Source organism: Borostomias antarcticus (genome assembly GCF_949987555.1).
Source record: "Borostomias antarcticus genome assembly, chromosome: 5".
Lineage (NCBI taxonomy): Eukaryota > Metazoa > Chordata > Actinopteri > Stomiiformes > Stomiidae > Borostomias > Borostomias antarcticus.
The window spans coordinates 26,778,588-26,803,394 of NC_140238.1; the positions used below are offsets into that span (position 1 = coordinate 26,778,588).

General features: G+C 47.8%; 2 protein-coding genes across 2 annotated transcripts; both read left to right on the plus strand.

The window, feature by feature from the left end:
* Positions 1–11,646: 11,646 nt before the first annotated feature.
* ccdc97 (coiled-coil domain containing 97) lies at positions 11,647–13,922 on the plus strand (the record flags this gene model as incomplete). Its single annotated transcript, XM_084439040.1, has 5 exons — positions 11,647–11,824; positions 12,194–12,515; positions 12,984–13,253; positions 13,476–13,599; positions 13,748–13,922. The coding sequence occupies exons 1-5, from the start codon at positions 11,693–11,695 to the stop codon at positions 13,920–13,922; spliced, it is 1,023 nt and encodes a 340-aa protein (XP_084295166.1). The 5' UTR covers positions 11,647–11,692.
* A 579-nt stretch (positions 13,923–14,501) lies between these two features.
* On the plus strand, positions 14,502–23,924 carry znf598 (zinc finger protein 598). The gene is made up of 12 exons (XM_084438854.1): positions 14,502–14,743; positions 15,440–15,552; positions 15,802–15,931; positions 16,503–16,714; positions 16,834–17,057; positions 17,218–17,323; positions 17,614–17,801; positions 19,658–19,739; positions 19,858–20,762; positions 20,879–21,044; positions 21,160–21,304; positions 21,485–23,924. The coding sequence occupies exons 1-12, from the start codon at positions 14,570–14,572 to the stop codon at positions 21,860–21,862; spliced, it is 2,823 nt and encodes a 940-aa protein (XP_084294980.1). The 5' UTR covers positions 14,502–14,569; the 3' UTR covers positions 21,863–23,924.
* The last annotated feature ends 883 nt before the right edge of the window (positions 23,925–24,807 follow it).

Below are 24,807 nucleotides of genomic sequence, written 5' to 3' on the forward strand. Positions count from 1 at the left end.
ATGTGTTCAGGACAGAACCGTCATGAAGCGTGAGATATATCGGACAAATCGGATAATGTATGTAGGAGTTATGAGGACTTCCTGTTTCACCAATAGGTGGCGCTATAAGTATGACGCAATACTGACACATAGATGTGTTCAGGACAGAACCCTCATGAAGCGTGAGATATATCGGACAAATTGGATAATGTATGTAGGAGTTATGAGGACTTCGTGTTTTATGGCGAAATGTCAAACTTTGGCGGGGCGCCACGGCAAGGGTGTTTGGTGAAAACTCAATTTTTTTGATAACTTTTGATCACAAAGGTCTTAAGATGAAGCTGACCCGATATGAAGTTGATCGGATGAAATCTGTAGGAGGAGTTCGTCGAAGTACGAGGCATGGAAATGGTCAAAACAAGGACAAAATGGCACATTAAAAGCAAAATGGCGGCCTTCCTGTTGCATGTTGGGTATAGCTCCAAGAGACATTTTAGTGCGTCTCGATGAACTACATATGCCCTCCGAATTTCGTTCGCCTACATCAAACTGAAAGGTGGGGCTCGCCATTTTAGATTTTCCAGGGGGCGCTCTTGAGCCGTTTTGCCACGCCCAGTTCCGTCACCCATGAATTATCAAATTTTTCACCGGGACTGACGTATCTGAAAAGTTTCATCCGTTTTCATCGATGTTCAGGCCGCCTAAAAGGCATTTGTTTGGAGTAAAGAATAATAATAATAATAATAATAATAATCCTTCGAGTTTCAATAGGGCCTCGCACCGCCAGTGCTCGGGCCCTAACTAGGGCTGCGAGCAGCATTGAGCGGGCCCTCGCACCCCACGCGTGTCGGGGTGTGGCGCCGTTAGAGGCTGTGCTATTTCGGTGTCCAGTACTGAGAGAAACTTCCTGTAACCAGTAGGTGGCGCTCTAAGCGTGACTCAATACCGATGCATAGATGTGTTCAGGACGGTACCTTGATGAAGCGTGAGAAATGTTGAGTAAATTGGACAATGTATGTAGGAGTTATGATGACTTCCTGCTTGACCTGTAGGCGGCGCTATAAGTAGGACTCAATACTAACCACAGATGTGTTCAGGACGCGACCTTCATCAAGCGTGAGCAATGTGGTGTAAATCGGATAACATATGTAGGAGTTATGAGTACTTCCTGTTTCACCAGCAGGCGGCGCTGTAGGAATGACGCAATACCGACGCATAGATGTGTTCAGAAGGTGACCTTCACGAAGCGTCAGCAATTTGGTGCAAATCGGATGATGTATGCAGGAGTTATGAGGACTTCCTGTTTCACCAATAGGTGGCGCTATAAGTATGACGCAATACTGACACATAGATCTGTTCAGGACTGAACCGTCATGAAGCGTGAGATATATCAGACAAATTGGATAATGTATGTAGGAGTTATGAGGACTTCCTGTTTCACCAATAGGTGGCGCTATAAGTATGACACAATACGGACACATAGATCTGTTCAGGACCGAACCGTCATGAAGCGTGAGATATATCGGACAAATTGGATAATGTATGGAGGAGTTATGAGGACTTCCTGTTACACCAATAGGTGGCGCTATAAGTATGACGCAATACTGACACATAGATGTGTTCAGGACTGAACCGTCATGAAGCGTGAGATATATCAGACAAATTGGATAATGTATGTAGGAGTTATGAGGACTTCCTGTTTCACCAATAGGTGGCGCTATAAGTATGACACAATACGGACACATAGAACTGTTCAGGACCGAACCGTCATGAAGAGTGAGATATATCGGACAAATTGGATAATGTATGGAGGAGTTATGAGGACTTCCTGTTACACCAATAGGTGGCGCTATAAGTATGACGCAATACTGACACATAGATGTGTTCAGGACAGAACCCTCATGAAGCGTGAGATATATCGGACGAATTGGATAATGTATGTAGGAGTTATGAGGACTTCCTGTTTCACCAATAGGTGGCGCTATAAGTATGATGCAATACTGACACATAGATGTGTTCAGGACAGAACCGTCATGAAGCGTGAGATATATCGGACGAATCGGATAATGTATGGAGGAGTTATGAGGACTTCCTGTTTCACCAATAGGTGGCGCTATAAGTATGATGCAATACTGACACATAGATGTGTTCAGGACAGAACTGTCATGAAGCTTGAGACATATCGGACAAATCCGATAATGTATGTAGGAGTTATGAGGACTTCCTGTTTCACCAATAGGTGGCGCTATAAGTATGACGCAATACTGACACATAGATGTGTTCAGGACAGAACCGTCATGAAGCGTGAGATATATCGGACAAATCCGATAATGTATGGAGGAGTTATGAGGACATCGTGTTTTATGGCGAAATGTCAAACTTTGGCGGGGCGCCACGGCAAGGGTGTTTGGTGAAAACTCAATTTTTTTGATAACTTTTGATCACAAAGGTCTTAAGATGAAGCTGACCCGATATGAAGTTGATCGGATGAAATCTGTAGGAGGAGTTCGTCGAAGTACGAGGCATGGAAATGGTCAAAACAAGGACAAAATGGCACATTAAGAGCAAAATGGCGGACTTCCTGTTGCATGTTGGGTATAGCTCCAAGAGACATTTAAGTGTGGCTCGATGAAATACATATGCCCTCCGAATTTCGTTCGCCTACATCAAACTGAAAGGTGGGGCTCGCCATTTTAGATTTTCCAGGGGGCGCTCTTGAGCCGTTTTGCCACGCCTATTTCCGGCACCCATGAATTATCAAATTTTTCACCGGGACTGACGTATCTGCAAAGTTTCATCCGTTTTCATCGATGTTTAGGCCGCCAAAAAGGCATTTGTTTGGGGAGAAGAAGAACAAGAAGGTAGAACTAGGGCTGCGAGCAGCAGTGAGCGGGCCCTCGCACCCCACGCGTGTCGGGGTGTGGCGCCGTTAAAGGGTGTGCTATTTCGGTGTGCAGTACTGAGAGAAACTTCCTGTCACCAGTAGGTGGCGCTCTAAGTGTGACTCAATACCGATGCATAGATGTGTTCAGGACGGTACCTTGATGAAGCGTGAGAAATGTTGAGTAAATCGGATAATGTATGTAGGAGTTATGATGACTTCCTGTTTCACCAATAGGTGGCGCTATAAGTATGACGCAATACTGACACATAGATGTGTTCAGGACAGAACTCTCATGAAGCGTGAGATATATCGGACAAATCCGATAATGTATGGAGGAGTTATGGGGACTTCCTGTTTCACCAATAGGTGGCGCTATAAGTATGATGCAATACTGACACATAGATGTGTTCAGGACAGAACCGTCATGAAGCGTGAGCTATATCGGACAAATTGGATAATGTATGGAGGAGTTATGAGGACTTCCTGTTTCACCAATAGGTGGCGCTATAAGTATGACGCAATACTGACACATAGATGTGTTCAGGACAGAACCGTCATGAAGCGTGAGATATATCGGAAAAATTGGATAATGTATGGAGGAGTTATGAGGACTTCGTGTTTTATGGCGAAATGTCAAACTTTGGCGGGGCGCCACGGCAAGGGTGTTTGGTGAAAACTCAATTTTTTTGATAACTTTTGATCAGAAAGGCCTTAAGATGAAGCTGACCCGATATGAAGTTGATCGGATGAAATCTGTAGGAGGAGTTCGTCGAAGTACGAGGCATGGAAATGGTCAAAACAAGGACAAAATGGCACATTAAAAGCAAAATGGCGGCCTTCCTGTTGCATGTTGGGTATAGCTCCAAGAGACATTTTAGTGCGTCTCGATGAACTACATATGCCCTCCGAATTTCGTTCGCCTACATCAAACTGAAAGGTGGGGCTCACCATTTTAGATTTTCCAGGGGGCGCTCTTGAGCCGTTTTGCCACGCCCATTTCCGTCACCCATGAATTATCAAATTTTTCACCGGGACTGACGTATCTGCAAAGTTTCATCCGTTTTCATCGATGTTCAGGCCGCCTAAAAGGCATTTGTTTGGAGTAAAGGAGAAGAAGGAGAAGGAGAAGAAGAATAACTAGGGCTGCGAGCAGCAGTGAGCGGGCCCTCGCACCCCACGCGTGTCGGGATTTGGCGCCGTTAAAGGGTGTGCTATTTCGGTGTGCAGCACTGAGAGAAACTTCCTGTCACCAGTAGGTGGCGCTCTAAGCGTGACTCAATACCGAAGCATAGATGTGTTCAGGACGGTACCTTGATGAAGCGTGAGAAATGTTGAGTAAATCGGATAACGTATGTAGGAGTTATGAGTACTTCCTGTTTGACCAGTAGGTGGCGCTGTAGGTATGACGCAATACTGACTTACAGAAGTGTTCAAGATGTGACCTTCAATACCGATGCATAGATGTGTTCAAGATGTGACCTTCATCAAGCATGAGCAATTTGGAGTAAATCGGATAACATATGTAGGAGTTATGAGTACTTCCTGTTTCACCAGTAGGTGGCGCTGTAAGTGTGACTCAATACCGACGCATAGATGTGTTCAGAAGGTGACCTTCACGAAGCGTCAGCAATTTGGTGCAAATCGGATGATGTATGCAGGAGTTATGAGGACTTCCTATTTCACCAATAGGTGGCGCTATAAGTATGACACAATACGGACACATAGATGTGTTCAGGACAGAACCGTCATGAAGCGTGAGATATATCAGACAAATCCGATAATGTATGGAGGAGTTATGAGGACTCCCTGTTTCACCAATAGGTGGCGCTATAAGTATGACACAATACGGACACATAGATCTGTTCAGGACCGAACCGTCATGAAGCGTGAGATATATCGGACAAATTGGATAATGTATGGAGGAGTTATGAGGACTTCCTATTTCACCAATAGGTGGCGCTATAAGTATGACGCAATACTGACACATAGATGTGTTCAGGACAGAACCGTCATGAAGCGTGAGATATATCGGACAAATCCGATAATGTATGGAGGAGTTATGGGGACTTCCTGTTTAACCAATAGGTGGCGCTATAAGTATGATGCAATACTGACACATAGATGTGTTCAGGACAGAACTGTCATGAAGTGTGAGATATATCGGACAAATTGGATAATGTATGTAGTAGTTATGAGGACTTCCTGTTCCACCAATAGGTGGCGCTATAAGTATGACGCAATACTGACACATAGATGTGTTCAGGACAGAACCGTCATGAAGCGTGAGATATATCGGACAAATTGGATAATGTATGGAGGAGTTATGAGGACTTCCTGTTTCACCAATAGGTGGCGCTATAAGTATGATGCAATACTGACACATAGATGTGTTCAGGACAGAACCGTCATGAAGCGTGAGATATATCGGACAAATTGGATAATGTATGGAGGAGTTATGAGGACTTCGTGTTTTATGGCGAAATGTCAAACTTTGGCGGGGCGCCACGGCAAGGGTGTTTGGTGAAAACTCAATTTTTTTGATAACTTTTGATCACAAAGGTCTTAAGATGAAGCTGACCCGATATGAAGTTGATCGGATGAAACCTGTAGGAGGAGTTCGTCGAAGTACGAGGCATGGAAATGGTCAAAACAAGGACAAAATGGCACATTATGAGCAAAATGGCGGACTTCCTGTTGCATGTTGGGTATAGCTCCAAGAGACATTTAAGTGTGGCTCGATGAAATACATATGCCCACCGAATTTCGTTCGCCTACATCAAACTGAAAGGTGGGGCTCGCCATTTTAAATTTTCCAGGGGGCGCTCTTGAGCCGTTTTGCCACGCCCATTTCCGTCACCCATGAATTATCAAATTTTTCACCGGGACTGACGTATCTGCAAAGTTTCATCCGTTTTCATCGATGTTTAGGCCGCCAAAAAGGCATTTGTTTGGGGAGAAGAAGAAGAAGGTAGGAGAATAATAATAATAACTAGTGCTGCAAGCAGCAGTGAGCGGGCCCTCGCACCCCACGCGGGTCGGGGTGTGGCGCCGTTAAAGGGTGTGCTATTTCGGTGTCCAGTACTGACAGAAACTTCCTGTCACCAGTAGGTGGCGCTCTAAGCGTGACTCAATACCGACGCATAGATGTGTTCAGAAGGTGACCTTCATGAAGAGTCAGCAATTTGGTGCAAATCGGATGATGTATGCAGGAGTTATGAGGACTTCCTGTTTCACCAATAGGTGGCGCTATAAGTATGATGCAATACTGACACATAGATGTGTTCAGGACAGAACCGTCATGAAGCGTGAGATAAATCGGACAAATCGGATAATGTATGTAGGAGTTATGAGGACTTCCTGTTTCACCAATAGGTGGCGCTATAAGTATGACGCAATACTGACACATAGATGTGTTCAGGACAGAACCGTCATGAAGCGTGAGATATATCGGACAAATCGGATAATGTATGGAGGAGTTATGAGGACTTCCTGTTTCACCAATAGGTGGCGCTATAAGTATGACGCAATACTGACACATAGATGTGTTCAGGACAGAACCGTCATGAAGCGTGAGATATATCGGACAAATTGGATAATGTATGGAGGAGTTATGAGGACTTCCTGTTTCACCAATAGGTGGCGCTATAAGTATGACGCAATACTGACACATAGATGTGTTCAGGACAGAACCGTCATGAAGCGTGAGATATATCGGACAAATTGGATAATGTATGGAGGAGTTATGAGGACTTCCTGTTTCACCAATAGGTTGCGCTATAAGTATGACGCAATACTGACACATAGATGTGTTCAGGACAGAACCGTCATGAAGCGTGAGATATATCGGACAAATTGGATAATGTATGGAGGAGTTATGAGGACTTCCTGTTTCACCAATAGGTGGCGCTATAAGTATGACGCAATACTGACACATAGATGTGTTCAGGACAGAACCGTCATGAAGCGTGAGAAATATCGGACAAATTGGATAATGTATGGAGGAGTTATGAGGACTTCCTGTTTCACCAATAGGTGGCGCTATAAGTTTGATGCAATACTGAAACATAGATGTGTACAGGACAGAACCCTCATGAAGCGTGAGATATATCGGACGAATTGGATAATGTATGTAGGAGTTATGAGGACTTCCTGTTTCACCAATAGGTGGCGCTATAAGTATGATGCAATACTGACACATAGATGTGTTCAGGACAGAACCGTCATGAAGCGTGAGATATATCGGACGAATCGGATAATGTATGGAGGAGTTATGAGGACTTCCTGTTTCACCAATAGGTGGCGCTATAAGTATGACGCAATACTGACACATAGTTGTGTTCAGGACAGAACCTTCATGAAGCGTGAAATATATCGGACGAATTGGATTATGTATGTAGGAGTTATGAGGACTTCCTGTTTCACCAATAGTTGGCGCTATAAGTATGATGCAATACTGAAACATAGATGTGTTCAGGACAGAACCTTCATGAAGCGTGAGATATATCGGACGAATTGGATAATGTATGTAGGAGTTATGAGGACTTCCTGTTTCACCAATAGGTGGCGCTATAAGTATGACGCAATACTGACACATAGATGTGTTCAGGACAGAACCTTCATGAAGCGTGAGATATATCGGACGAATTGGATAATGTATGTAGGAGTTATGAGGACTTCCTGTTTCACCAATAGGTGGCGCTATAAGTATGATGCAATACTGAAACATAGATGTGTACAGGACAGAACCGTCATGAAGCATGAGATATATCGGACAAATTGGATAATGTATGTAGGAGTTATGAGGACTTCGTGTTTTATGGCGAAATGTCAAACTTTGGCGGGGCGCCACGGCAAGGGTGTGTGGTGAAAACTCAATTTTTTTGATAACTTTTGATCACAAAGGTCTTAAGATGAAGCCGACCCGATATGAAGTTGATCGGATGAAATCTGTAGGAGGAGTTCGTTGAAGTACGAGGCATGGAAATGGTCAAAACAAGGACAAAATGGCACATTAAAAGCAAGATGGCGGACTTCCTGTTGCATGTTGGGTATAGCTCCAAGAGACATTTTAGTGTGTCTCGATGAACTACATATGCCCACCGAATTTCGTTCGACTACATCAAACTGAAAGGTGGGGCTCGCCATTTTAAATTTTCCAGGGGGCGCACTTGAGCCGTTTTGCCACGCCCATTTCCGTCACCCATGAATTATCAAATTTTTTACCGGGACTGACGTATGTGCAAAGTTTCATCCGTTTTCATCGATGTTAAGGCCGCCAAAAAGGCATTTGTTTGGGGAGAAGAAGAAGGAGAAGAAGGAGAAGGAGAAGAATAATAATAACTAGTGCTGCGAGCAGCAGTGAGCGGGCCCTCGCACCCCACGCGTGTCGGGGTGCTGCGCCGTTAAAGGGTGTGCTATTTCGGTGTGCAGTACTGCGAGAAACTTCCTGTCACCAGTAGGTGGCGCTCTCGGCGTGACTCAATACCGAAGCATAGATGTGTTCAGGACGGTACCTTGATGAAGCGTGAGAAATGTTGAGTAAATCGGATAACGTATGTAGGAGTTATGAGGACTTCCTGTTTCACCAGTAGGTGGCACTTTAAGTTTGACTCAATACTGACACATAGATGCGTTCATAAGGTGACCTTCATGAAGCGTCAGCAATTTGGTGCAAATCGGATGATGTATGCAGGAGTTATGAGCACTTCCTGTTTCACCAATAGGTGGCGCTATAAGCATGACGCAATACTGACAGATAGATGTGTTCAGGACAGAACCGTCATGAAGCGTGAGATATATCGGACAAATCGGATAATGTATGGAGGAGTTATGAGGACTTCGTGTTTTATGGCGAAATGTCAAACTTTGGCGGGGCGCCACGGGAAGGGTGTATAGTGAAAACTCAATTTTTTTGATAACTTTTGATCACAAAGGTCTTAAGATGAAGCTGACCGAATATGAAGTTGATCGGATGAAATCTGTAGGAGGAGTTCGTTGAAGTACGAGACATGGAAATGGTAAAAACAAGGACAAAATGTCACATTAAAAGCAAAATGGCTGACTTCCTGTCGGATGTTGGGTATAGGTCAAAGAGACATTTTAGTGTGTCTCGATGAACTACATATGCCCACCGAATTTCGTTCGCCTACATCAAACTGAAAGGTGGGGCTCGCCATTTTAAATTTTCCAGGGGGCGCTCTTGAGCCGTTTTGCCACGCCCATTTCCGTCACCCATGAATTATCAAATTTTTCACCGGTACTGACGTATCTTCAAAGTTTCATCCGTTTTCATCGATGTTTAGGCCGCCAAAAAGGCATTTGTTTTGGAAGAAGGAGAAGGAGAAGGAGAAGGAGAAGGGAGAATAATAATAATCCTTCGAAATACAATAGGGCCTCGCACCGCCAGTGCTCGGGCCCTAATAATCCTTCGAGTTTCAATAGGGCCTCGCACCGCCAGTGCTCGGGCCCTAACTAGGGCTGCGAGCAGCAGTGAGCGGGCCCTCGCACCCCACGCGGGTCGGGGTGTGGCGCCGTTAAAGGGTGTGCAATTTCGGTGTCCAGTACTGACAGAAACTTCCTGTCACCAGTAGGTGGCGCTCTAAGCGTGACTCAATACCGACGCATAGATGTGTTCAGGACAGTACCTTGATGAAGCGTGAGAAATGTTGTGTAAATCGGACAAAGTATGTAGGAGTTATGAGGACTTCCTGTAAGCAGTAGGTGGCGCTGTAGGTATGACGCAATACTGACCTACAGATGTGTTCAAGATGTGACCTTCATCAAGCATGAGCAATTTGGAGTAAATCGGATAATGTATGTAGGAGTTATGAGTACTTCCTGTTTCACCAGTAGGTGGCGCTGTAAGTGTAACTCAATACCGACGCATAGATGTGTTCAGAAGTTGACCTTCATGAAGCGTCAGCAATTTGGTGCAAATCGGATGATGTATGCAGGAGTTATGAGGACTTCCTGTTTCACCAATAGGTGGCGCTATAAGTATGACGCAATACTGACACATAGATGTGTTCAGGACAGAACCGTCATGAAGCGTGAGATATATCGGACAAATCCGATAATGTATGGAGGAGTTATGGGGACTTCCTGTTTCACCAATAGGTGGCGCTATAAGTATGATGCAATACTGCCACATAGATGTGTTCAGGACAGAACCGTCATGAAGCGTGAGATATATCGGACGAATTGGATAATGTATGTAGGAGTTATGAGGACTTCCTGTTTCACCAATAGGTGGCGCAATAAGTATGACGCAATACTGACACATAGATGTGTTCAGGACAGAACTGTCATGAAGCGTGAGATATATCGGACAAATCCGATAATGTATGGAGGAGTTATGAGGACATCGTGTTTTATGGCGAAATGTCAAACTTTGGCGGGGCGCCACGGCAAGGGTGTTTGGTGAAAACTCAATTTTTTTGATAACTTTTGATCACAAAGGTCTTAAGATGAAGCTGACCCGATATGAAGTTGATCGGATGAAATCTGTAGGAGGAGTTCGTCGAAGTACGAGGCATGGAAATGGTCAAAACAAGGACAAAATGGCACATTAAGAGCAAAATGGCGGACTTCCTGTTGCATGTTGGGTATAGCTCCAAGAGACATTTAAGTGTGGCTCGATGAAATACATATGCCCACCGAATTTCGTTAGCCTACATCAAACTGAAAGGTGGGGCTCGCCATTTTAAACTTTCCAGGGGGCGCTCTTGAGCCGTTTTGCCACGCCCATTTCCGTCACCCATGAATTATCAAATTTTTCACCGGGACTGACGTATCTGCAAAGTTTCATCCGTTTTCATCGATGTTCAGGCCGCCTAAAAGGCATTTGTTTGGAGTAAAGGAGAAGAAGGAGAAGGAGAAGGAGAAGGAGAATAATAATCCTTCGAGTTTCAATAGGGCCTCGCACCGCCAGTGCTCGGGCCCTAATAATCCTTCGAAATTCAATAGGGCCTCGCACCGCCAGTGCTCGGGCCCTAATAATAATAATCCTTCGAGTTTCAATAGGGCCTCGCACAGCCAGTGCTCGGGCCCTAATAATAATAATAATCCTTCGAAATACAATAGGGCCTCGCACCGCCAGTGCTCGGGCCCTAATAATAATAATAATCTTTCGAATTTCAATAGGGCCTCGCACCGCCAGTGCTCGGGCCCTAATAATCCTTCGAAATTCAATAGGGCCTCGCACCGCCAGTGCTCGGGCCCTAATAATAATCCTTCGAAATACAATAGGGCCTCGCACCGCCAGTGCTCGGGCCCTAATAATCCTTCGAGTTTCAATAGGGCCTCGCACCGCCAGTGCTCGGGCCCTAATAAACTTAAAAAAAAAAAAAAGAAGACATCTCATGTTGTCTAGATGAAGTACAAATTCTCAATATTTGTCTTGCTAACTGGAACCCTGGTGTTATGAAGCTGGCAGCTCAACAAGATCATGACTTGCTCTTGGAGTCTAACAATGTGAGTTCAAGCCATGGGTGGTGTAGAATAAACACGCTAATGCCTACATAGCCTACACAGGAATTGTGCTGTGTGGATTAGAGACACATAATTTTACAATTTTACAGATATTCTCCTCCTCTTCTGCCTTCTTCGCCATGGGAACTGTTAGTTCTGGAAAGCGGGGACTGAATAGATTGACGGACGGATGCGGGCGTAGCTAGCTAGCTAGCAGCGTAAGTACTGAGACGTAATATCATGATAATACACAGAGCTCTTTGATCCAACAACAACAACAATACACAGAGCTCTTTGATCCAACAACAATACACAGAGCTCTTTGACCCAACAAAACAAAAAAACTAACATACGAGCCTAATGATGTGGGGAGAGATCGACCCTCCAGCTATGCCAAGTCCGCCGCCTGCCAGCTCCGCAACTCCAACGCCTGCCTGCAGACCAGAGCCTGACGCCGGGGGACCCAGACCCGAGTCTAGTCACTCTGACACTGTAAGTACTTAGAATCAGCTGCTGGATCAGGTGAGAGGGGCAGAAATATCAGGAGGCGAGGTAGACTGAAAATAATAAGCCCCGGTTTTGCTAGTTTGAGAGCTAGCTAGCATGTTTAACCAAGCCTGTAAACACACAGATGGTTTAACGTACTAAATGGAGTGTGTGTGTGTGTGTGTGTGTGTGTGTGTGTGTGTGTGTGTGTGTGTGTGTGTGTGTGTGTGTGTGTGTGTGTGTGTGTGTGCGTGCGTGCGTGCGTGCGTGCGTGCGTGCGTGCGTGCGTGCGTGCGTGCGTGCGTGCGTGCGTGCGTGCGTGCGTGAGAGTGATGCGAGTCTGGGCTGACTATTGTTTGTATCTGTTCCACATAGGGGGGCACTAGTGTATCTGCCATGGTGGAGGCGGTGGTGTTGAGTGGGAGCCCGGTGAAGAGCCAACAGATAGGAGATGCTGAGCTGACCCAGGAACAGCGCCGGGCGGAGCTGCTGCAGCAGTACAGGACCAGGCCCCTGGTCTTCCTGGAGCGCTACCAGGCCCACATCAGGCCCCAGCACCTGGGGGCTTTCTCGCACCTCAGCTCCGACCCCCGAGCCCAGCACTACTGCAAAGAGGTGCTGAGACGAGCAGCCAGCCACAACAGCAGGACCAGGGTCCGAAATCAGCGCTACGCTGCCCTCAGGGCTCTGCAGAGAGGTATCTCATTAATAGCCCACCCTTCCCAGCCCTTCCAGCACCAATCAGGGATCCTGGAGTGGGAGTGGGCAGTTGGTAGAGGTAGAGCGGGTTGTCAAATGGCCGCAGGGTCAGCGGTTCGATTCCCGGCTCCTGCTGTCCACATGTTGAAGTGTCCTTGAGCAAGACACTGAACTCCTCCAAATTGCTCCCAATTGCCCCCAGCCTGAGCAGGCTGGCACCTTGCACGGCAGCTGGCCGCCGTTGGTGTGTGAATGGGTAAATGAGAGGCCATTGTAAAGCACTTTGGATAAAAGTGCTATATAAATGCAGTCCGTTTACCATTTATGGGTGCTCAGAATTGTGTGAATGTCTGTCATGTTTCCCTGAAAACTGAAATTGGGAAGAATTAAAGCAGTCGGCCATTCATTCAATAGGCTAAGTATTTGCCTCTAAACTATTACCTTCTACTTCCTGTGTCTCTGCCAGAGGGCCAGTATTTCAGCGAGGAGCAGATGCGCGTGCGGGAGCCCCTGCTTTATGAGCAGTATATCGGCCAGTACCTGAGTGATGAGGAAGTGCTGGAGCGCTCCCAGGAGGCCATGCAAGGGGGCGCAGGGGGCCCGGGAGGAGGCGCAGGGGGGCTGTCCGACCTTCTCCTCAACTCCTACCAGGAGAAGCTGATTCAGAACAGGCTACAGGAGGAGCAGGACAGAGAGGATGGAGCGCAGGAGGAGGATGAAGAGGAGAGGGATGAAGGTCTCACGCACACACATGCACGCACACTCTCTCTCTTTCTCTCGGTCTGTCTGTCTTTTTCTCTCACACACACCCTTGACAGTCCAATCTGACTGTCGTAAAGAGTCGTGGGTGGGTGACCTTTACACCTGTCATGGTCTTGGCTCAGCATTCGGAGCAGACTGCTTCGCTGATGCTGTGCTTTCAGCTGCTACCTCTTAGCATGCATCTCTGTGCTCCCAGAAGGCCGGCGGAGGGAGGCGGAGTGGGAGCCCACCCCAGAGGAGAAGGCTCTGCTCAGGGAGGAGTTCATCAGTCAGATGCATCAACGCTTCCTGGACGGCAAGGACAGAGACTTCAACTACAGGTCAGATTACTCAGATGGAATACAGAGTAGTCCAGCCATTAATGTTTATTTACTACAGTGTACTAACTTAACTTTGTGTATGTGTATGTATGTGCGTGCGTGCGTGTGTGTGTGTCTGTCTGTGTGCACGTGTGTGTGTTCGTTGTAGTGAGGTGGATGAGAACCCAGACTACGACAACCTGGACATTGTAAGCAGAGATGCAGAGGAGAAGTACTTTGATGGTGACGATGATGAAGAGGAGGAAGAGGAGTCAGAAGAGCACGAGGAGGAGGAGGAGGGAGAGAGGAAGGAGGAAATGGAAGAGGAAGAGATGACACAATAGTTCTGAGCTGATGTTGACACAACTGTTGATTTGTAGATATGTCAAATGTGTATTGTCATTTGTATATATTTTTTCACCTCATTAAAATGTCAAATATATACACACAGGACTGTTATTTGTTTATCATTTAGACTAGAGATTAATATCATCGATAATATAGTATAAACGGTTGTTTCTGAAGTCTTGTAATCTGCTTGTCAAGGCTGGTTCAAAGCCATTCAGTAAGATACGGTAAGATCGATTTCTAATTAACTTGATGGAATGTTTACTTGACTTAATCAAATATATACTCATGCATTCCACCTGTGTGTTCCCTAGACAGACCAAGCCAGACAGGCACGTGGAGACGTTAGGGGGGGGGGGGTCTCGTTTAGGGGAAATGTGCGGGACGCCTGCGCGAAATAACGTTGATGTGATTGGTATAAGCGGACGGACCATGAATGCTAGCAGAGTCTTTTCAGTCCATCCTCATGCTGCACAAACCGCATAATCTCATTCCTGCGTCGCGAGTGGCTTTCGGACTTTCACATTGCGTGAAACAGCATTACTAGCAGTGATACTAGCCGCTGGTTTAGGGAATTACTATCTGAACGGCGGCCATTCAGACCAAAAAGCAAATATCAAGTATTTTGTGCCTTTTCACTGCCATGGAATCAACATCAATGAAGGAGACTGAGCGGAACTGCGTTCTTTGCTGCCAAGATCTCGACATATTTGCGCTGGGAAAATGCGATCACCCGGTGTGCTATCGCTGCTCCACCAAGATGAGGGTTCTGTGCGACCAAAAGTACTGCGCCGTGTGCCGAGAAGAGCTCGACAAGGTACGGCACGCCTAGCACTCTACCTCGTGGATGGGATGTGACAGTGTAGGCCGGTAGTGCCAGCTAGCTAGCAAGATAGCTGATTAACGTTAGTCAGCCACGTTTCAATCAAAATCCACGACTGACCAGCAGGTTATGATGAACTGAATGGCATCATTTAGTAATTTACGATTTTGCAAACATTGTTGACTCAACCAATCTGTTTTAGCTAACGAGAACTTGCTAGCTGGCTAGCGTTAGCCATCTGTTGATGGTTGGTTAACGTTATGTAACGTCAACATGGCAATATGTGGGAATAGTGCTGACCACCCAACAGCGTGTATGACACGTCCCTTGCAGTAAACCAACGCGTCAGATTGTATTTGATGGCTGTTGTAACTGTTAAAGCTAACCGAGCTAGCCACCGGCAGATAAAATACAAGGCAAAGTGTCATCAACGTGGACAACCTGACCTGACCGGCAATGTGCCGGTGCGAGACAGCGCCAGTCAAATCCTCAAGCCTGTTACACATTGAAATGGCCGTAAAATAAATCATGGCAACGTTTGGAAAATAAAGTTTGATTCTAAATTATCTGGAAGATGGGTCTAAAGAGATTATATTGTGCACTACGGTCTAGTATGCAGTCTCTCATTATTATTGGTATGGAACCTGCAGTCTGCTACTGTATATCTCACTCTGTTCATTCTCTGGTCAGGTCATCTTTGTGAACAAACTGCAGCCGTTCTCCACGCTCCCCTTTCAACAGTTTCAGTGTGAGAAGAAATATGACATCTACTTCAGCGACGGGAAGATCTGTGCTCAGTTCAGGTAGGCTCCTGCTGCTCTTTCTCTGTCCTCATTCTACTTAGTGGTGGGGCTGCTCATGCAGTCTTCTGGGTTGGGGGAGGAGTGAGGGTTACCGAAAATAGCTGAGGAAATGAGGAGAATCCCCTAGTGTTGTCTCCCAGGAGTACTCTGCTCCTGTTTTATACTGTCTCCTAGAGTGTCTCACTCATTTCTCTCCCAGCCAGACCCCTAACCTTAACGTGTCCTCTCTCTGCCCCTGTGTGTATCCAGGAGGCTGTTGCAGCCCGAGTGCCCCCACTGCCCGGAGGCCAAGGTCTTCTCCAAGTTTGAGGAGCTGGAGCAGCACATGAGGAAGCAGCACGAGCTCTTCTGTTGCAAGCTCTGCACCAAACACCTCAAGGTACCAACACAGAATTGCAGACAATAATACATTTAAGGTTGGCGAGGAGCCCGCAGAGTGATTTGAAGGCTAAAGTGACAGGGAGAGATGTTTGCCAATATATTAAATATGGATGAGCGTGAGAGAATTTATGTAAAGGGAAAGTGTTGTGCAAAGTATAAATCAAAGCAAAAATGTGGACAGGGGAAGCAAGATGGTGGGAGAGGACCAGGCACCATTATTATGTTAACAAGCTGAGCAATAAATTCAGATCAGTTTATCACCATGTATGGTTTACACAGGAATTTGAAATCTGAGAGTAGCCGCCGTTCTTTTATTGTCTTGTTATTTGCTATTAGTTTTAATAGTTTTAATTACACAACACCCCCTGCTCTCACCATCTTAGCCAAGGCCACAGTTAGGTCTTTGTAGTTGACAAACTCTTGTCCACTCAAGTGTACTGGTGTTCATTTTGCTAATGTATTGTACAGTATGTTGCCGTGTAAATCTTGCGCACTGAACAGCGCCATGATGCACTTCACATATGTTTAAAGGTCATTCCGACTCGTATTCGTGTCCTCTCGTCCTCCAGATCTTTTCCCATGAGCGCAAGTGGTACAACCGCAAGGACCTGGCTCGCCACCGCACGCAGGGCGACCCCGACGACACGTCGCACCGCGGACACCCGCTCTGCAAGTTCTGCGACGACCGTTACCTTGACAACGACGAGCTGCTCAAGCACCTGCGCAGAGACCACTACTTCTGCCACTTCTGTGATGCAGACGGAGCTCAGGATTACTACAGGTACACACACACACCGGTGTTCAGGAACATTTCTGGCCCAGGCTAAGTTTATGTTTTCTTCTTTAGAGCGTCCTAAGTCTGTCCTGTGTCTGTTAACCTTCCTCTCTCTCTCCACACAGCGACTACCAGTACCTGAGCGAGCACTTCCGGGAGAGCCACTACCTGTGTGAGGAGGGTCGCTGCAGCACCGAGCAGTTCACCCACGCCTTCCGCACAGAGATCGACTACAAGGCCCACAAGGCCTCGGCTCACAGCAAGAACCGGGCAGAGGCCAGGCAGAACCGGCACATAGACCTGCAGTTCACCTACGCTCCTCGTAGAGAGCAGCAGAGAAGGAACGAAGGTCGGTGTGTGTGCGTGTGTCTGTTCGTCTGTGTTTGCGTCACTGTTTCAGCATATTGCCTCTAGGTGTTATAGGTAATTACAAGTGAGTCACTGTTTTGTGAGTGAGGGTGTGTGTGTGCTTTGCTAAATTACACTGTGTGTGCGTGTGTGTTTCTCAGGGATGGTGTCAGGGGAGGACTATGAGGAAATGAGGCAGGGCAGGGCAGGAAGGGGGCGGACCCAAGGCCACCATCAGAACACTCGAGGAAGCTGGAGGTACAACCGGTGAGTGCGACATCACTGACATATCAATCATCAGTTTGTCTTAATAGACCAAGGTAGCCACTAATACTGTAGGTGTGTGGATCACAGTAATCTATTACGACTGATGTCACCAGGAATTTTGTTATTTGTTTGTTATTTTTTCCTTACGGAAATACACAGTACAGTGACAAGTACAGTGATGGATGGGTACTTGATTTCCGATTTCCAAGAAAATGGTTTGAAGGGGATGATATGCTATAGTTGTGTGTGTGTGTGTGTGTGTGTTTGTGTGTGTGTGTGTGTGTCTCTAGTGAGGAGGAAGACAGGGAGGTAGCTGCAGCCATGCGGGCGTCCATGGCGGTCCGCAGACAGGAGGAGAGGGGAGCGGTGCAGGAGAGGAGCGCGCCCAAGCACCGCAAGGAGGAGCGGATGGAGAGAATGGAGACGGAGGAGATGAGACACCGGACAGGGCCTATCAAGCCACCATCAGAGCCTCCGGGTAAACTGCGGCCGCATCGCAAATCACTACATTACATTAGTCATTTAGCTGATGCTGTTATCCAAACCGACTTACAATAATTGCATTTAATGTAGGAAAAGCCAGTGTACTACTACTTGCCAGAACTCAAAGTGCATCTCCTTTCTAAAGCAAGTGACTAAGAGCATCTAATGCTGAAGGCAAAGTGCAAGAATAGCAATATAAAAATACAATGGATTGTTAAGAGGGAGGATGGTGGTAGTAGTATTTGAAGAGGGGAGTTTTGAGCCTACAGTGAAAGAGAGGCAGCGACTCTGCTGTCCTGACATCAGTGGGTAGTTCATTCCACCACTGTGTGGCCAGGACAGAGAAGAGCCGTGACCTTGTCGATCGACCGCAGGGGCCTCGCAGTGACGGGGCAAGTGGTCGGGGGGGGTGTAGGCAGGGCTCATAGCTAACTTTTTTTCACCATCCTCCTGGAACCGTCCCGAAATACAATCTAAGCCGTCCCAAAATGGATGTGGACTGTCCCGAATTTAAAATCGTTGTTTTTCTACATTATCACAGACCTGCGAACCTTGAAGAAAGTCTTGGAGTACCACTCATTAAGTGGGGGTCTGGGGGTCATCCCATGCATGTACTGTATTCCTCCCCCACGAAATTTTGAGCATCAAACTAAGGATGGGATGATACACTGCACGATACCATGTACTTGTCGATACAGGGTTCACAATACGGTAGTCACGATATTATATAGCCTAAATAAAACAAGATGAAAAAGTATTACTGAGTAAACAATAATACTTATTGTCTGAGGGCTCTATGGCATTGGGGAATCATATTGCCTTTTCATCATAGTGAGGAATGACTAGAGTGAAGCCAACTAGGTTTATCACAGAGGGAGGTGTGGATGGCATTGCCTATGCACAGTTTCAACCAGTGTGTTGCCCTGTCTCCCAACTATAAAATCATCAATTAAGCTAGCACTACCTAGATGGCTGATAAAATGAATGCAATGTGTGTAATGCGAATAATATGCAAAGTTAGCCTTATCAGATAAATACACAAAGCTTTAGCACTAGCTAGCTAACTAGCTAGCAATTGGAAATGCATAGTGACTGATACATGAAGATGATAACATAATCATCACAACAGTCGCTGTCTGGAACATGGATGTATAGCCTGGAATTGCAACCACTATGAAATGCTACACTGATCCGTATATGATGAGACGAGCGGAGAGAGAAGAAGATGGTGAGGGGAGTGGATTGAGAGAGAGAGGAGGGGCTTTGTGGACACTGCAGCGCGTGCGTGTTTCAACTGGCTGTGTTAGAGCGAGAAAGCGCAGCTCTGAAAGCATTTCAAATTCACAGTTCAATATGAGACCCGACGAATCAATGCTGAATGTGTGGCCAACTATTTTTAACTGACGTGCAACGCGGTCAAAATATTCTTGGCTGTTCACCGTTGACATCCCTAATGCAAATTTCGTTTTTTCAACTCTCCCAAATTCATCCCGAAATTGTTTTACATCCTCCCCGACCCTATTTTTACGACGGGAAGTCGTTAAGCTCGAGCCCTGGGTGTAGGGTTTGACCATGGCCTGGAGGTAAATCACTCATGAAACTTTGGTCGCATTGCAAATCACTCAAGTTATATTATAGTTTGTCGTTGCTCGTTAGCAGTAAGCCTGGTCACTTGCAGATTTAAAACACTGAGACCTAGGTTGTGTTTATATCTACATCTATAACCGTGTGTGTGTGTGTGTGTGTGTGTGTGTGTGTGTGTGTGTGTGTGTGTGTGTGCGTGTGCGTGTGCGTGTGCGTGTGCGTGTGCGTGTGCGTGTGCGTGCGTGCGTGCACCACCCACCTCTGCAGTGAGGACCATGAAGAGCAGCAGCCCACTAGATGGAGATGACTTCCCAGCTTTGGGGACCATGGCCCCAACACCCATCCCTAGGTACACCATGACACACACCTGTAACCCCAGCTAGGGGACCTGTCTGTTCCCTTCCTAGTCTCAGTTTAGACTATCTACAGTATGATGTAGCACTTCTGAGCACTGTGTCACCCTCTAGTCTGAAGCAGGCAGCTCCTGCCATGGCCCCCGCCCCCGCCGCCCTCAAAGAGGACGACTTCCCCAGCCTCTCCGCCGCCAAGGTCACCACCCCTATGACCCCGGCCTACACCGCCCAGCCCAGGAAGCACTCATCCTTCCACGACGAGGATTTCCCGGCCCTGGTCTCCAAGATCCGGCCCCCCAAACAGTCAGGGGGCGCAAACTCCGCCTGGGCCCAGGGCGGCAGCAAGCCGGTCGGCCAGCCCGCTCTCTCTAAGGCCCCGCCCCCTGCCGACCCGCCCCTTCCCCCCCCCGCGGGCCCCCAGCCCCTCACCTCTTCCTCCTCCGCCTCGTCGTCCTCTTCCTCTCGAAAGAAAAAGAAGGCAGGGGCGAATGGGGAAAATGCCAGGCCCAAGCCCCCCTCTGACGATGACGGCACCATGACTCGCAAGGAGTTCCGGGCGGTGCCCACCATGCTGGACATCTCCTCCCTGCTGACCGTTAAAGGACCCGCCCCCTCACCTACCGCCTCCAACCCCTCCCCTCCGACCCCTCACCCCAACCCTAGCCCCACCCCCAAGGCCGCCAAGAAGAAAAAACAGCAGCAGCAACAACAGGCCACGCCCACTCCCCCCCCTCCGTCGTCGGGGAGCGCCGCCCCCGCGGGAACCGTCCCCAGGGTGGCCGTCGCTGCGGCAGCAGCGACGCAGAAGGAGAACGTGCCGGAGACTGACGGCCACGCCCCCAAGCCCTCCGCCGCTGGTAAAACCAGCGGATTGGCTAACGGCTGTGTAGAGAAGCCGGTCTCGGCGGCGGCGGCCTTCAAGCCCCCTGTTACCACGGCGACCCGTCAGCCCTCCCCGGCCCCCACCCCGGAGGAAGAGGAGGAGTTTCCTGCCCTCACCTCTAAGAAGCCTCCTCCAGGTACCACCAGACAGACGCATCTGCCTCTGCTCCTGACCTCCTTTCCAAAGAACTAGCCAGCACCAGTAGATTCATATTGATGTACTGTGTCTGTGTGTCGTCTCTCTGCGCCTCAGGTTTCAAGAGCTCCTTTCCCCTGAAGAGCAGTGCCCCCCAGACCGCCCTGCCCCCACCCCCGCCCCCCCCTGGCCTGGCGAGTGTCCCCAGCAAACCCCCCCCAGGGTTCACCGGCATCCCCCTCAACAGCAACGTGGCCGAGCCCCCGCCCCCGGCGCCCACCAGGTGAGACGGCCCACCGTCCCAGTGAAGGCGCTGGGCGCGCTTGTGAATTATAATTGTCGACTTTGTGTTTTTGAAACTCTGCGTGTTGCGCGCGTGTGTGTGTGTGTTGCTCTAGGCCTCCCCAGCTGCCAGGGACCTACCTGGTTCCTGAGAACTTCCAGCAGAGGAACATGGAGCTGATCCAGTCCATCAAGAACTTCCTCCACAACGACGAGTCCCAGTTCAACCAGTTCAAGAACTACTCTGGCCAGTTCAGACAGGTACCAGTCCAGCAGCCCGGCTTATACTAGAGTCTAGAAATATTCGACAAAGTACACGTCTGTGTGTTGTGCTTATATTCATGTGATTTTGGTGTATCTTGCCCATGAGTGTGTGTGTGTGTTTGGTTTGCGCTGTCGTGTGTCTCCGCTGACCCCCCCCTCCCCCCTCCCTCCTCCCAGGGTCTGATGTCGGCCGCCCAGTACCACTGCAGCTGTAAGGACCTGCTGGGGGAGAACTTTGAGCGCATTTTCAACGAGCTGCTGGTGCTTCTCCCGGACACGGGGAAGCAGCAGGAGCTGCTCATCGCCCACGGAGACTCCAAGGCCCTGGAGAAGCAGGGCGGGGCCGGAGGGGGCAAGGCCCGCAAGAACAAGAAGAGCGCCTGGCAGACCCCCAGCAACGCGGCTAACGCTAACGCAGCAGAGCTGGACTGCCAGATCTGCCCCACCTGCAGACAGGTGCTGGCCCCCAAAGACTTCAACTCCCACAAGACCTTGCACATGGGGGAGAATGAGGAGTTCCCCTCGCTGCAGGCCATCAGCCGCATCATCAGCTAGCCCCTCCTACTCCCTCGGCCCGGACAGCCAAGCCCACTGCCCAGTCGGAGCCCGGAGTGCGCCACGTGGCGCGGGGAGGAGTCTGTTTCCAGGGTGATCATGCCAGAGAGGACGCTGGGAGGTGTAGGAGACAGCCCAGTGGAGGGGGGTGTGTTTTTAGGGTGGGAGGTGGAGTTTATCTGAAAGTGTGAAAGGTTGACAATGTAACTACAGTTTGAATCAGACAGCGTTGAGAAATATTGACAAACGCTCCCATCTATTTACCATCTGCTCCACTGTAAGCCTGGGCCCTACTCATCCAGCGGACGCTAACTGGCGGTTTATAAAAACAGAATAATACTGTACTTGAAAAGTATAACTCATGAATTCATAAGAATGATTCTGCTTTATTTTTTCCTTTATTTCTCCCCCTCCTGTCTGTCTTCCCTCTGTTCTCTGCTCTTTACGTTTCCATGGAAGAGTGATGCTTTTGTTATTTTGTCAGGGTTGATGGTGATGGATGTAAAGAGAACCAGCTGCCTGTTGTAGTTAAGACAGTGGAGGGACCGGAAGCTTCCGTGGAGTCTGAGGGCATACGGACAAGTCGGGACTGAGGCTACGGTTGGCCTTCCTAACACTGACATGGTCGCACTTCCCAGCCTCAGCACTCTTATATTACAGCACGGGATTGTGGGAGTATTCTGAGATGTATGAGATCCCTGAACATCTCTAGCGTTGGTGTATACCGATTCCCTAGTCTCCCTGACACTTAGCCCGGTCACAAGAAATTATTGATTAGTGATTGGCTCATCTCACAAACCTCTCCTGAATAGTCAGGAGTATTTATGTTCTAGCCCAAACTGATTAAGCGGCTTCCTTCCCTGGTTTTAGGGAGCTGCCTGTGCTCAGCCGCTCTCCTTCGTGACTGACTACTGATCGGAAGGAACAGGATAGTGTTCAGCACTTTGGTAGAAACTCGCCTTGTTCCTTGTAGCCGTCACTGGTCATACATGAAGGTGGGTATTGTACAGTATTGGGATGCAGCCTTTCACCTGTCCCAATCCTCTTCATTGGCCCTAGAATGTAAGGAAAGGATGCCACGTCAGCAGCAAAATGGGAACTGCTCGATGTGTGCTTGGCACTCCCATAGCTTACTGTATGTATTTGTTCATCTGGTTAGTTCACAAATGTATAGATTTATATTTGTCGTATGGATAAGTTCATACATTTTCACCTCTTGCATTCTACCAGAGACAACGAACACGCGTCATTTGTTTGTCTGTCAGTAGTAAGAGAGAACCTGCTGATGGCATCGCCCAGATGCTAACGACGGCTTTTTGAGAGATTTTATCTCAATTTTTATTTGACTGTTTATTTATGACTCGAGAATTCAACCAGGGTTTGCGGCAGTTGCCGAGATGCTCTATGAATCAAACCCGGGTCAAGTAGTTTCTCATATCCTGTGATTTTCTTCAGCTGTGCTCTACTGAGCTTGCCTGGTGCAATGGAACAATGCTAGTTCCAAAAGAACAAGAACGGACTCCCAGTCCTATTCCCCCCAGTTCTGGTACGATAACACGCCACCATTGAACGAACATGTGCCATCGTCTCTCTCACTCAGAAGACGGATGTTTTGCCACCTGAAACCATGGGTCTTGTTCAGGTGGAATGTCAGAAATACGGTCATATAGACAATGAACTGTCGTGGAGGAGAATGAGCTATCGTACTGTATGAGCTCTGCACGTTCTAATTCTGTCTATGTTTCTGCCGTCCTCGACAAACCCTGGGTCTGCTCTGCAGTGTGTGTTAGTGTTGGTTTGGCTGGAAGTCTCCCCTGACTGAGCGAGCGTCCACAGAGGACAGACTTGGGGCCCGTTTGATGGTTGAGGGGACTGGTTGCATCCCGTAAAAGACGCAAGTAGACGCAATTTTGTCAATGTTCTCTCTCAGGACTGTTTGCTTGCACTGCTGCCCTATTGTGTGTGTGAGAGTGTGTGTGTGTGTGAGAGTGCGTGCGCACACGTCCGTGTAAGAGACTGTGTGAGAGAGGGAGAGAACTTGAACGTCTTTGTGTATACATGAAACTGCAGCTTCCTCTGTATTTTCTATCAGGCTCTAATAAAGCTGGTTCCATCAGTACATGTTGTGTTACTGTATGTGTGCGATCCGAGAGATGAGACGCCTACACACAAGAACAGGGATCCCTGGGCTGTGTTCAGATCACATCATACACACCAAGAGCAGAGCCCCACCGTCCAAAACATGTCGCTTTATTTGAGTGATGTCAGCCTGCAGTCCAAAGACATTCAGATAGACAGTGACACAGATCTCTGTACACAGCATTTACACACTGAGGAGGTACACCTTCGGAACGGGAAGAAACAGAAAAACCGCAATAAAGGAATAATCCGCCCTAAAATCAAAGCCTATCGGATGTTTTCATATCTCAGAAGCGAGCTAATGGAGACATGTAATCCACATCCTGGACCATTTATTGCGTAGTTACGATCCACACAAGCAATGGTGAGGGACAATGACACGTCTCAGACCCCTTTTAAGATCTGAAAACAAATATTGATTTTGTAGAGGACTGTCCCTTTAACATTGGTCCACAAGCATTTCCAACAAGAGTGCATTATTATTATTATCATCATTATAATAATAATTATTCATATTGATAATCATTAGTACAGGACACACCAGACCCTGACAGCATCACACACAGGTTCCATTAAGTTAATACATACTGAGATACAATCGATACCACTTTAGTGCACATGAGCCTAGTTCAGAGCACAAACACAGAGAGAATGTTTCTACCACACTGAAGAGACCGAAGCACTGAGAACATTCACACAGCCCCACCCTCCCCACAAGCCTGGAACCACAGGAAAATCACTCCAATTCACCTTCTTTACTTTAGTTGTTAAGCGATATAGAACCATTTTCTGTGGGATTTCAGGCT

Excerpts from the sequence above, each read along its gene's own strand:
- znf598 (XM_084438854.1), top strand. The coding sequence starts at position 14,570 with ATGGAATCAACATCAATGAAGGAGACTGAGCGGAACTGCGTTCTTTGC. Across the intron at positions 14,744-15,439 it reads GCCGAGAAGAGCTCGACAAG|GTCATCTTTGTGAACAAACT; the intron begins GTACGGCACGCC and ends TTCTCTGGTCAG. Across the intron at positions 17,802-19,657 it reads GCCACCATCAGAGCCTCCGG|TGAGGACCATGAAGAGCAGC; the intron begins GTAAACTGCGGC and ends CCACCTCTGCAG.